The following is a 12,094-nucleotide window of genomic DNA, read 5'->3' on the forward strand; positions in this document are numbered from 1 at the left end:
ATTTAGTAGCAGTTAGCCACAGCCACAAGGAGAAATACGATATACATCCGTAAAACTATCACCCCTGGCCTTCTCCCTCAAAGCCTCAATCCTCCTCCTCCTCCGACTTTCCAACCTGCCCACCTCATTCAAGCAGCCCCTCAGCCTCCCAGCCTCCCTCTCAACCGCCTCCGTCATATTCGCCTTCCGACTACTCGGCACAAACGCCTCGATGTCCCGATTTGTTCCCGTGAGAACCCGCAACACCTTCTCCGTGTCCCGCAACTTCTCCTCAACGAGCTTATCACTGTTCTCTGCAGAGGCCAGGTAGCCCTGGATCTCCTCCGCTTGCGTGTACAGTTTCTTGCCAGCGACTTCGGACGGCTCGCGCGTCCACCGATCCGTGCCGTATCTCGCGCGGGCGCGGTCGTCTTCGTCACGTTCAGCCATGAGCAGCTCGACGCCCTCGGTGAAGATGGCCTTGTCGTTTGCTTTGAGCTTTGCGGTGTCCTTCAGCGAGAGACGAAGCCGATTGAAGCCGTCCTGCTGGCGTATTTCCTCGGCGTGCGAGAGAAGCGATGGCGGCAGACCTAGGGGTTTTTCGAGAGCCTGCAGCGAGCCTGGAAGGTTGAGAGATTGGAGCAACCTGCATATTGATACGGTTAGCCAAGAAAGAAAACAACATATCTCTCTCCACCTTATGTGCTACTAGTAAACCAGCATCCTTATAATAACATACTCCTTAAGATGAGCGGTCATCTCCTCCACCCCGCCCACAATCTCCTGCTGCACAAGCCTATCCCGCCTCTCCACGTAAATACTCGCCGCAACATGCACCGCATACGGCACCAACTTGGCGAACAGCGGCTTCCCCAACGGCAACCCTTCCCCAATCATGGACAGCGCATCCGTCACCTCCACCGGCGCCTTCGCAGTGGCCATGTTTGCGCGATCCAGCAGCTTCAGCTCCGACTTGGGCGGCACAGGGATCAAATATATTTTATCATTATCACGTTCTGCCCGCTTCAGATCCTCCGTCACCCGCGCTTTCAGCCCATTCAAATCCCCCAGCACCACCCGACTAATCCACTTGCTCTCCTTCAGCGCCTCGTTCACACACGCCACGCTGTCGCGCAACCGCGCAACCTCCTCGCCATATTTCTGCTTCTCCAGACAATCGCGCGACTGTCTATATTGCGCCGCAGCAGCGAAATGGTGGTGTTTAGCCGTCATGTGGTGGATCCACTCGGTGCTGATAGCGTCAGATTTGACACCGCAATCGCCCGCTTCGGCATAGAGGTCCGATACCTTCGCCGCCAGGCGGGCTATGGAAGCGTCTTTCAGCCCGTCTTTGACGGCCTTTTGCCAGAAGCATTCCTGAGCTTGAGCAAGGAGGAGCTCTTCGAGGCTGCGCAGGGTCATTTCGTCCATATCTTCTGGCCGGGAGGAGCGGAGGTCTGGCAGGATATCTGTGCGGAGGTGCACGAGGACGCCGGCGGCGTTGCAGAGGTATTTACAGGCTGTTTTCAGGTTGTCAGGGTTTGTGCTGTTTAGGGAGGCGGCGAGCTGGGAGTAGAGAGCTGCGAGGTTGAAGAGGATGTTCGCAAGCTCGAAGCGGAGGTTGTTTTGGGAGACTATTATTGGGTTTGATTTGCGGATGTTAGCACGAAGCGGCGCCTTGTACTGGTATCTAGGGGATACATATATAGAGAAAGAAAACACGAAAGAAAACTCACTAGGCCTCGACGTATTAAACCCTAGAGCCGGATACCATGAAAACTCCACACCAACCTACACATTGCGCATGAATGAATGGTGTCATCAGTAAAGGGAATAAAACAAAAAAACATCCTTCCCAAAGGTAGCCACAGTATGTAGAAAAACAAAAAACAACAGTCATACGTCAATAGGGAACTTCCCCCCCAGCCACTTCAACTGCGCTGCGTATGTCACTAGCCGGCTGATGCCACTAATATGTGGTTCCTGGACGTTTATCGCATCCATGCGCAGCCTGTCGATAATCAGCAGGTCCTCAGCGAACATCTCGGGCCGTTGGTCGTATTTGTTCGAGATATACTGCTTCATGGCCGTGGAGAGGGAGATGGGGTGGCTGCGGCGGAGAGGGATGAGGAGGATGTTTCTGTTTACTTCTGTTTAGCGGAGTTTTCACTGAGTAGGAGTGGGAGTGGGAGGAGGGCGCTGGCAGCGGGGAGCGGGGAAGAAGTATTTTCAACACCAAGCGAGGGGAGGGGACTTACGACGCCATGATATAATTATCTTATTCCTCTTAGCCTGGTGCAAATTCATTTATAAACTCATCTGCAATGGGAGGTAATTGTATGAGTGGGTGCTTGTCTATTTATTGCTGGGGCCCCGCGTTGTCCGAAGCTGGTGTTGGATGTTCAACTCCCGACGAGAACTATCTCAGCCTAAACAAACCCAACTAAATTCCAGTGACCAATGACGTAACAAAACCGAGGGAGCTTTTGAGCCTTTGCAAGCAGTGCTTATGATGAGTTCTTGTGTGATGTTAAACACAGGAGGAATGCTTAGTTAGCTAGTTACTAGCAATTATTATAACTTATCATGGAATATACAAGCTCACAACAGATGTCCTAAGCTGCTATTTGATATATTGTAATTTTGTATACTCATATATATGGCCAAAGTATGTATTGTACGGTACATACTGTGAATGATAACCTGCACCGGTACCAGCGCCGGCATCAGCACCGCAATAGAACGATTCAGTACAGAGTGCGCTCGATACAAAAAGAACATGCAAAAGGCTGTATCACAAGGCTGCTACAGGAGCCTTAGGGTGGTATGTATATAAAGGCAAAGTTGGCAAAAAAATTACGAAAAGATAGAGAGGGCGAAAATAACATGTAAAGGATGTAAAAGTGAGAAATAAGAGGCAAAGTAATAACATCAGATCAGAAGCAGAGCAGGAAGACAGAAACTTGTTCCTACCATACCATCAAGAGCCATTTGGAACCTTAAAGCACACCCGGAACACCATGAATGAGTAAAGTAAGACAGGAGAAGAAGGAGAAGAGGCAGGTAGCAGGAAAGTAAGTGAGCGTATGTTTCGTAAAGGCTTTTGTTTCAAAGACGGAAGAAACAAAAGCAGCAAAAGAGTGGCGGAAATGGAGAAGGTGGAGGCGGCGATGCCTAAGTTGCTTCCTGGTAATCGCAAACAGATCAAAAAAATACGAAAATATATCGAAAAAAGTAATGACAGAACGAAAATATGTAATCGTAAGTAAGAAAGAGGTAAAGATTCAAAATTTAAAAACAAAAAAAAAAAAAAAATGATATATGTCCATCCATCTCGTCTCTCATCCCCTCATTTTATTTTCCCTTTATTGGGTTTTTGCACGCTCGTATGCCAGTATGTCCGTGTATGTCTGTCCAATTCAAACACACATACGATCCCAGAAAAATTTACAAAAATCAAAAAGCCTGCCTCACGCCTCAAGTTCATTAATCCGAACCTTCAGATACTCAAAGGTCGATAGGAGGATCATATTCTGAAACGCGGTGCGTGCAATCGAGACCGACATACCCTTGTACATCGACGAGCGCGCCGCAGCCATCGAGGCCTCGCCGATCTCCTTGGACTTGCCCAGCAGAATACTCTGCGCCCGTGTCTTTTTGGTGTCTAAAGTGTATGTCTAGATACAGATAAAGATGAAGAGGTTAGTAGTCTACTTTAATATAAAACACAAGAGATAGGATCTACTCACGCATATCCAAGGGATAATCCCCGATAACGCTCCTGCGGCCATCGGCGCGCCAAAGGGCGACTGGTGGTCCCCCAGAAATGTCGAGATGAGCTGTTTAGCCGTCTCGTAGATGCCAAAATAGAGGCCAGTGCCGATCGTGTCGCGTAGTGCGTGCAGGCGGACTCCCGTATACAGGCCGCGGTAGCCATGTCGGGAGACGATTTGTTTTATGGCGTCAATGGTGCCTAGGCGGGGCATGTTGCGGAGGGACGTGTGGTGGTTAGTGGCCGTCCCAGTTATGGCGTGCGATCTGTTGGCCATGAGGACGGAAGTTTGAACGACGTTCTTGGCTAGTTCGAAGGGACCTGTGGAGGGGACAGTGTTTAGAATGCTAGTAGTGGCTTACATTGTATAAAAAAGGAGCTAAACAAAAACAAACTTGAGAGTGCTTACATGCAAGAGGCGTGGCGGCAAGTCCTGCAACCATTCCAGCTATTGTAAAACAGGTCACAGTGGAGAATGTGGGGAGGCTTCCTGGGGTATTATACAGCACCAGCGGCGCTTCTCCGGTGGTTCTCTCAAATGCATCGGAGATCGCGTATTTGGCCTTTTGGTACACCGAAAAGTTTGTAACGCGGACAAACGTAACGCTGACCATGGGCGGTAAAGCTCCTGTGTGTAGAATTTGCGAAGAAAGCATTTAGTTTTTTCCTTTGGGAAACCAACAAATTTATCCAAATTCTATGGCTACAATACAAGTTGGACAAACAAACCTGCAGTATATCCTCTAAAGCCCTCCGTGCGCCATATATAGCGGGCACAGTCGGTTAGGCCTCGAAAATCATGCCTAAAGAATATAAGACAACAAATAGTTAGATTCCGGCATAGTACTAAATGTACTAGGGGAAAAAAAAAGAAGAAAAAAAGGAAGAGAAAAAAGGAAGCAAGGCCAGTTTATGGGGGTCCGAAATACTGACGTTTGCATGCGAGTTTTAAGGTTTTCCAGCGGCGTCTAGAGAACACAAGAGGGAGTCAATTAATCGAAGTGATGGTCTTTTCCATAACACAAAGCTTATTCACAAGAAACACACGAGATTAGCAATCATACCACAGAGAGCGTTGCAAAGAGGGTCGACGCCGCAGAGGCAGCCTGCGTACGGTACTGCTTCAACAATCGGTTTCTCGTGGGTTCGTCCATATTCCAAAAGCCACGGGGCATAGCAGCGTGTGAAGTTGAGGACGAGGCTACGACAATAGAAGAGGGTAAGGAGTGGCGAGCTGTGGGTGCAGATACAGATGGGGAGGACGAAGAAGGCAGAGACGAAGACAACTGCGATGACGAAGAGGCGATACCAGGGGCCGAGGTGATGGTGGCATTGTTGATGCTCTTCTGGTGTTGTTGATTTTGTTGCTGCTGCTGCTGCTGTTGCTGTTGTTGTTGTTGTTGTTGTAGTGATGGCATCATTCTGATTCGCTCCTTTGTGTATGTAAATGTTGTGTCTGTCGTCGTCGCCGAATTTTGTTCTAGTCGCAGCTGACCATTTCAGGGCCATGGACTGGGGAATCCGATGGAACGCAAAGTGGCCTCTCAGCAAAAGGAGTGAGCAGACCTCTCAGCGTCCCACAACTGTCCATTGAGGGTACTAGCGACCAGTTCTTGGTTGTGCAAACAGTGTCCAAAGTCTCCCAAGAATTCAACGGAGGCAGAGGTGGAATCGGCTCCGGAGTGTGAAGAGGGATATCCCCGAATCCGATTACCAGAATAATCGGGCTATATACGGTATATACCTAGGCGTATGTAGGAGCCCTAATGGCTGGCGGAGGGAAGTTCCTGGAGGTCAGAGAGCAGAGATGACGAAGGTGAAATCTGAGCACGACAATTCAGTCAATGGAAGAGATTCCGCAGAGACATCGAGTCAGGAAGCAAAGGGAGAGGTTTAGAAAAGAATATACATACGAGGTTATGGCGTTGGCAAGGGAAGGGTACCTGTAGACGGGTAGAGAGGTAGGTAGATAAGGTAACCATTAGTGGGGGAAGTAAGGAACGGGATCTGCCCGCATCACAGAGCGGATCTAGGAAATCTCGGGAGACCAGTGGGCAGTTTTGAGAACGACAATAGACACGCTCCTTTCCCAAGCAGCCACCCCGGCCAGCAGAGGGGTGTTCCAACAAAGACAACAAGGAGGTGAGTATAGGAATGAGAAGGGAGAGGAAGTGGGATTCCTTCCACCAGACAAGCCAGCTTGGTGACGGGGATGGAGCGCCCTAGCCCCAATTTAGCTAGTGCGCATTGAGCCTGGACCTGTAGCCCCGCAATAGCCAATCATATCGCACGCTAATACGCCACTTTCCATTTATGTACTAGTGATGTGGTTCTGGGTTGAGTGGCTGTGAGTGGCTGTTGGCAGTTTGCTGAGTCATCCCGGCCGCTGAAGCCTCGTCGTTGCTGTTAGCACATGCTCTCTCGTCTGCCAACTTCCGTTTCCCTGTCACTATCCCTGGAAACATATGGTGTATATCATTGGGGGGCTGATCTCTGCCTGTACTGCATGCTCTGTCTACTACTCCAAAGCTACCCCAACTTCTGGGAACACAATGCCAAACGGCCTTGATATTAAGAATTCCTACGACCAGAATATTATTGGTGCCCTTCATCGACACCGTTCACTTCTAAAGCGTGGGTTATTAGACAAGCAGGAGCCGAAGCACGCGACCGGTTGATGCATCAAACTGCACAGTCCGGAGAGACAGTGGTTTTCAAAGAAATAAACCCTGCAGCCTTCCCAGGCTAACCATGGGCTAACCATGGGCTAACGTCATTACAGGGAATCAGGATTGCCATCCCGTCTCAGCCCCCTCAAGTTTTACTTCTCTAGGCTCCGCCGAATCAAATGCTTCAGAGGGGTGCTGTCATGCCATGCCAGCTGTATCAAGAGGTTGATACCAGGTTAGAGGTCAGGGGGGAAAGGGATTGGGAGTGGAGGTTGAGGAGGGGAGGCCTATCATCCAATATGGAAACAGGGCTAACTGGAATTCATGAATGACTCAAAGAGGGTGTATGAAGGGGATGTCTTCATGTGAAATGCTGAATAACCGAGCAGGAGATTTAGAATTATTATCGCACCAGGGGCAAAAAGGGAGAAAGAAGCAGGACAAGAAAGAGGCATGTTCCATGAATCCGCTGATATAAATGCTAGAAATACCAGTATGTTCGGTGATAAGAACAATAACATCAAACCTGTCGTGTTGATCTTGAATGTGCATGTTCCTTGCCACTAGAGGAGCTGTTTATTGGCTTCATATAAGAAATTCAAGGGTTGCCACCACCAATTCATTGATACTACGGAGTAGTAACTATACTCAAACAAGAGAAGATGGACAAACCATTGACTATATTGCGACAGAACTCTGTACCCCACAGCCATGAACAGCACTTTCGTGAATGGTCAATATTGGTATCAAGTGCTTTGAAGATTTTGAAAGGTTTGCTAAATCTTGTCCGAACACATCTCATACCACGCACACCACTATATGATAAAGTAATAGTGTATATAAGGGGCCCTTGCACTGGCTACATCTTCGCTCCAGATACTTTCAATAAAAAGTATTATTGAATTTAAAGCAGAAGCGATTGACCACGACCACAGAAGGCTTGAGATGCCTTGAATAGCAAGTGGAGTGGAAGGCTATATCTACAATACGTAATTTGCCATCACACAGCAGAAAGTATCGGGAATTACATGGTCGAAAGTCGAGTAGATTCCATGCCTTTCATGGCATGAGACTCTTCTCTTTTTCTGAGTGCAGTATCAATTCCTTATACAGTGGGCGTCGGTGCTACTGCTTCGCATTCGATACAAAGGAGACGTTCCTCCACACATCATCAGAAGATACAACTGTGGCAAGATCTGGCCAATTATCCAGGCCTGCAGGCAGGGAACTCCTAATAACTTCCTATATTATGACAATTCTGTTGTGTACAGTGCAATCAATCATCATGAAAGGGACTAAACCCTCTCCGGCAAAGCGCCCTGGCTCTGATCCGAGGCACCGAGGAATCACCACGCCGCTGGCTGCGGCTCCCCGCAACAGCTCTCTCAGCTCCACCAGGCGAGGGCTATCCCAAGCACCCAGCTGCCCGGGGACATAAATACCCACCGCATGCTCTTGTCCGCACTGGTTGCTTTGCTTTTTGAAATGATTTGTTTCACTGAATCTACGGTCCTTGATTTTCATCTCTTCAGCAAGAAATTTCGACCCGTAAGTAACCAGCGTCCAACTCTTCGACTCAGTGGAGACTCCTTGCTGACTCGGCAAATATGCTAGCTTTAATAATATAATATACATCATTTGTCATTTGCATCATTTTATTCGTATAAAAATATAGCCAAATGGCCAAAAACCAAATCGGTCCGACCTACGTCCTGGGCGTGGGCATGACGAAGTTCATCAAACCGCGCGGGAAAGTCGACTATCATGAGCTGGGCTTCGAGGCCGGTGTCAAGGCTATGCTGGATGCCCAGATCACTTACGATGATGTCGACCAGGGTGTGGCCTGCTATTGCTACGGAGATTCCACGTGTGGCCAGCGTGTCTTCTACCAGTTCGGCCTCACCAGCATTCCCATCTACAACGTCAACAACAACTGCTCCACCGGCTCGACGGGCCTTGCCATGGCCCGGACGATGGTTGGGCATGGCGCTGCGGACTGCGTGCTCGTCGTGGGCTTTGAGAAGATGAACCCAGGCAGTCTCCAGGCGAACTTCAATGATCGCGCCAACCCCACTGGTCTCTTTGGTGAGATGATGGCGGAGACCCGTGGTGTCACAAATGCCCCTGGTGCGGCGCAGATGTTCGGAAATGCTGGTCTAGAGTATATGGAGAAGTGAGTTTACCCCCTCCAGCCTCCTCCCTCCTGATAATACAAAGCCTGCGAGATACTAACATAGACCGACGCGACCCAGATACGGCGCTAAAGCTGAAGACTTCGCGGAAATAGGCCGCATTAACCACGAGCACTCCAAACGAAACCCTTACTCCCAATTCCAACAGGAATACACCCTCGAGCAAATCTCCAACTCTCCCATGATCTTCTACCCGCTCACAAGACTCCAATGCTGTCCAACCTCCGATGGTGGTGCAGCCGCGGTCATCGTCTCCCAAGCCTTCCTCGACGCCCGCCCACACCTCAAGGATCAGGCCATCCTCATCGCCGGCCAGACCCTTGCGACCGACACCCCATCCGTCTACGACACCAGCTCTATCAGCCTCATGGGCTTCGACATGGCGCGGAAGGCAGCCCGCTCTGCCCTCGCCGAGGCCGGCGTGGATGTCAGGTCCATCAAGGTCTGCGAGCTGCATGACTGCTTCTCAGCCAACGAAATGACAACCATCGACGCCCTGGAACTATCGGAGCCCGGTAAGGCTCATGAGATGGTTCGCCGGGGCGATATCACCTACGGCGGCAAGATGGTGATTAACCCGTCTGGCGGGTTGATTTCCAAGGGCCACCCGCTAGGTGCGACGGGCGTGGCGCAGTGTGCGGAGCTCGTGTGGCATCTGCGTGGCTGGGCGAATAACCGCATGGTGAAAGGAACGGATGCGGCGCTACAGCATAACCTAGGACTCGGGGGTGCAGTTGTGGTTACTGTCTACAAGCGTGCAGACGGCAAGGAGGCGGTCCCCGTTCCCGATGAGGTTGTTGGGAGGATTAATGGGCTGGGGTACAACCCGGCAGTTGTAGCAAAGGGTTTCACTGCCGAACAGGCGAAGAGTGTTCTGAGCAAGGAGAATTCCAGCAAGTGGGCCATGTCGGATACGCAGGAGAAGGTTATTGCGCGGTTCTAGAGCGCGGGGACGTTTCATCACCATTACTACTACTATTATGATTCACCAGGAACCCCTCAGCTGTTGTCTCCGTTTTGTGAGGGAAGCTCCTGTCTTGGCCCTGCTATCCCATCACGTCTTTACAAATCCCTTCTTCGATTCACGTCTTCTGCCCCGCCCTTTTCCCTCATCATGTATATAGCCATTCTTATTTTATTTTCATCTGTTTATTACTAGTATTTTTTAGCGTTCCTGGTCCGCAGCAAGGTTTTGTAACTACTAGGACATAACTCCTTATCGAGAGTGGAAACGAATTATGTATATAAAGAGAGAAGGGAAATTATCACCTTTTCCCATCGGGTCTCCATTTTCCATTCGATATTCCTGAGTGCATAAAACAAACCTAGAATGGATATCTGCAACGTCGGCAATTTGGTCAGTGGGGATAAAATCGAACTGGTGATAAGCCCTGGCGGAACATCGTTTCTCCCCCCGGAGCCAATGAATTGTCGATTGAAGCTCCAGAGCTTGGAATAAACCTACATCTTACAACTTGTGTTCCATCCGTATTACTTTGTTGTATTATGAAGGCTTATTGAACGAATCTGTGCGAGATACTAAGTTTGTTGGAAATTTCACATCAAATCCCTGAAACTCCTACTGCATGAGTCCTCCATATGGCTCGCCCTCGCCTGCTCGCCGGGGCTGAAGTGGCTAAGGAGCCCCATTCGGTTTCATTAAAAGGTATGAATACTGGTGGCGGTCCATGCTCGTCGAGTTTGCGCAATTACTGGCTGATATCATAAATTCCAGTTTTACGGTGAGCCTTTCTTCCGGTCCCATTCCCAGCGCCAAAAACCAGCTCCCCGTTTTTATCTCTTGATGTTTATATCTTTGTTCCATCTTCTCCGTCCGACCAAAAACAGACTTTCACGGCCCTCCCTGTCATACCAATATCCGCTCCCGAGTGAAAACGAAAGCGTCCCTCCCCTTAAAGCGTCGCTCAGTTACCCTTCCGACAGCTCTGACAGCCAATTCATTCTCAGCCCAAATGTGAGCTTGTCGACCGCCAAGTCTCCTTCTCTTCTCTGAAGGGCCCTCAACTCTCTAATATTCGTTGACAGGTTACCCTTCCACCGGCATTTGGATCTGCATACGTGGGGGAAACATTCTCTTGCTCATTATGTGCAAACAATGAACTCCCGCCTGATATCGAAAACCGGGTTGTCAGCTCCGTTCGCATAGTAGCGGAAATGCAGACGCCATCTCAAATCGTTTCCTTGGAGCTTTCCCCGCCAGGAGAAGATTCGGGGTCTGGCGGGCTAGCAAAGTCTCAATCGCTGCAGAAGATAGTCCGTTTCGATTTAAAGGAAGAAGGGAATCATGTCCTTGCAGTCAGCGTTAGTTATACCGAAACCACTCTGGCGCCACAAGGTCAAGAAACCTCTCCTGGCTCCGGCGTTGGTGCCGTACAGGCGGCAAGCGGACGGGTACGCACGTTCCGGAAGCTCTACCAATTCATTGCACAGCCGTGTTTAAGTGTGCGGACAAAGGCGACGGAACTGACACCGCTCGAAGTGGATAATCGAGCGCTTGGCCCCTATGGAAAGGCGCGATTACTGAGATACGCGCTTGAGGCTCAACTGGAGAACGTCGGGGATGGAGCGATATCTCTTGGAGTATGTTCTGTTTGCAAACTTCATATTATTTTCTGTGATTGTGTCCCCTCCTCCCCCATCGTTTATCTGCAATCACGCATGGTTAAAATTACCAGCTAATAGTTCATGTGTTTTTTTTCTCTTTTTCTTTTCTTTTCTTTTTTTTTTTAAGTCTACCACACTCAACCCAAAACCACCTTTCAAGTCCAGGTCGCTAAATTGGGACTTTGAACGATCCGATTCTCTGAAAACGGGCCCACCCATGCTAAAACCTCGTGATGTCCTCCAGGTTGCATTCTTGGTGGAACAAGAACACGGACAGCAGGAGGGCCTTGAAGGTTTGCAAAAGGATATGAATCGAGATGGCCGGACTATTCTTGGACAGCTATCTATCGAATGGAGAGGCAGCATGGGGGATAGAGGGTTTCTAACTACTGGGAATCTTATGACAAAGAGGCGGTAATGTCATAGAATTGACTAATTTTATGGCCGGCTGGTTCGTATATGTCGATCTCCCAGTTGGGGCTTGAGATGAATTAAATGTGCTAGATAGTAAGGACATGTTAACGTAGATTTATACGACCCAGTATACCCCCGAATGTCCCGAGCTCGGCATGCCGAGTGGCTGGCCGTCAAGCTATTAATAATAGAACAAGAATCCAATCTTTTCCCATTATTAGACCCACCCCAGCAAAAAAAAAAAAAAAAAAAAAAAAAAAAAAAAAAAAAAAAAAAGAGGCCCATGCAATAAGAGCTAGCCTCTTACGAGATGTCAGAATTACAATTTGCACAAGCCCAACCGCATAGCCCATGCCATTCCGTTGTAGAGGTTTTGTCCTCTAATTAAGCTAATTTTAGGATTTCTCAGGAAGTCGACTTCTACTGCGTACAGTCACTAACCA

The 12,094-nt window shown here is 49.2% G+C and overlaps 4 protein-coding genes across 4 annotated transcripts in view; 2 read left to right on the top strand and 2 right to left on the bottom strand.

Moving 5' to 3' along the window:
* HCAG_08972 (predicted protein) overlaps positions 1–2,245 on the bottom strand; it is a gene marked incomplete at both ends in the record, with an annotated part of 3,445 nt that extends 1,200 nt beyond the window's left edge. The window contains 5 exons of the mRNA XM_001536087.1: positions 46–625; positions 719–1,613; positions 1,716–1,770; positions 1,882–2,119; positions 2,238–2,245. Of these exons, the coding sequence (XP_001536137.1) occupies positions 46–625; positions 719–1,613; positions 1,716–1,770; positions 1,882–2,119; positions 2,238–2,245 (1,776 nt within the window). The remainder of the gene's footprint in view (positions 1–45; positions 626–718; positions 1,614–1,715; positions 1,771–1,881; positions 2,120–2,237) is intronic.
* Positions 2,246–3,449: 1,204 nt separating this feature from the next.
* Positions 3,450–5,172, bottom strand: HCAG_08973 (predicted protein; the record flags this gene model as incomplete). The annotated part of the gene is made up of 6 exons (XM_001536088.1): positions 3,450–3,656; positions 3,729–4,072; positions 4,161–4,379; positions 4,481–4,554; positions 4,685–4,719; positions 4,816–5,172. 6 exons carry the CDS (start codon positions 5,170–5,172, stop codon positions 3,450–3,452), a joined length of 1,236 nt encoding a protein of 411 aa, XP_001536138.1.
* A 2,927-nt stretch (positions 5,173–8,099) lies between these two features.
* HCAG_08974 (nonspecific lipid-transfer protein, mitochondrial precursor) lies at positions 8,100–9,555 on the top strand (the record flags this gene model as incomplete). The annotated part of the gene is made up of 2 exons (XM_001536089.1): positions 8,100–8,593; positions 8,673–9,555. 2 exons carry the CDS (start codon positions 8,100–8,102, stop codon positions 9,553–9,555), a joined length of 1,377 nt encoding a protein of 458 aa, XP_001536139.1.
* A 1,232-nt stretch (positions 9,556–10,787) lies between these two features.
* Positions 10,788–11,722, top strand: HCAG_08975 (conserved hypothetical protein; the record flags this gene model as incomplete). The annotated part of the gene is made up of 3 exons (XM_001536090.1): positions 10,788–11,213; positions 11,482–11,530; positions 11,664–11,722. The coding sequence occupies 3 exons, from the start codon at positions 10,788–10,790 to the stop codon at positions 11,720–11,722; spliced, it is 534 nt and encodes a 177-aa protein (XP_001536140.1).
* Between the last annotated feature and the right edge of the window lie 372 nt (positions 11,723–12,094).

The sequence above is a fragment of the Histoplasma capsulatum genome, genomic scaffold, assembly GCF_000149585.1.
Source record: "Histoplasma capsulatum NAm1 scaffold_14 genomic scaffold, whole genome shotgun sequence".
In the NCBI taxonomy this organism is placed as follows: Eukaryota; Fungi; Ascomycota; class Eurotiomycetes; order Onygenales; family Ajellomycetaceae; genus Histoplasma; species Histoplasma mississippiense.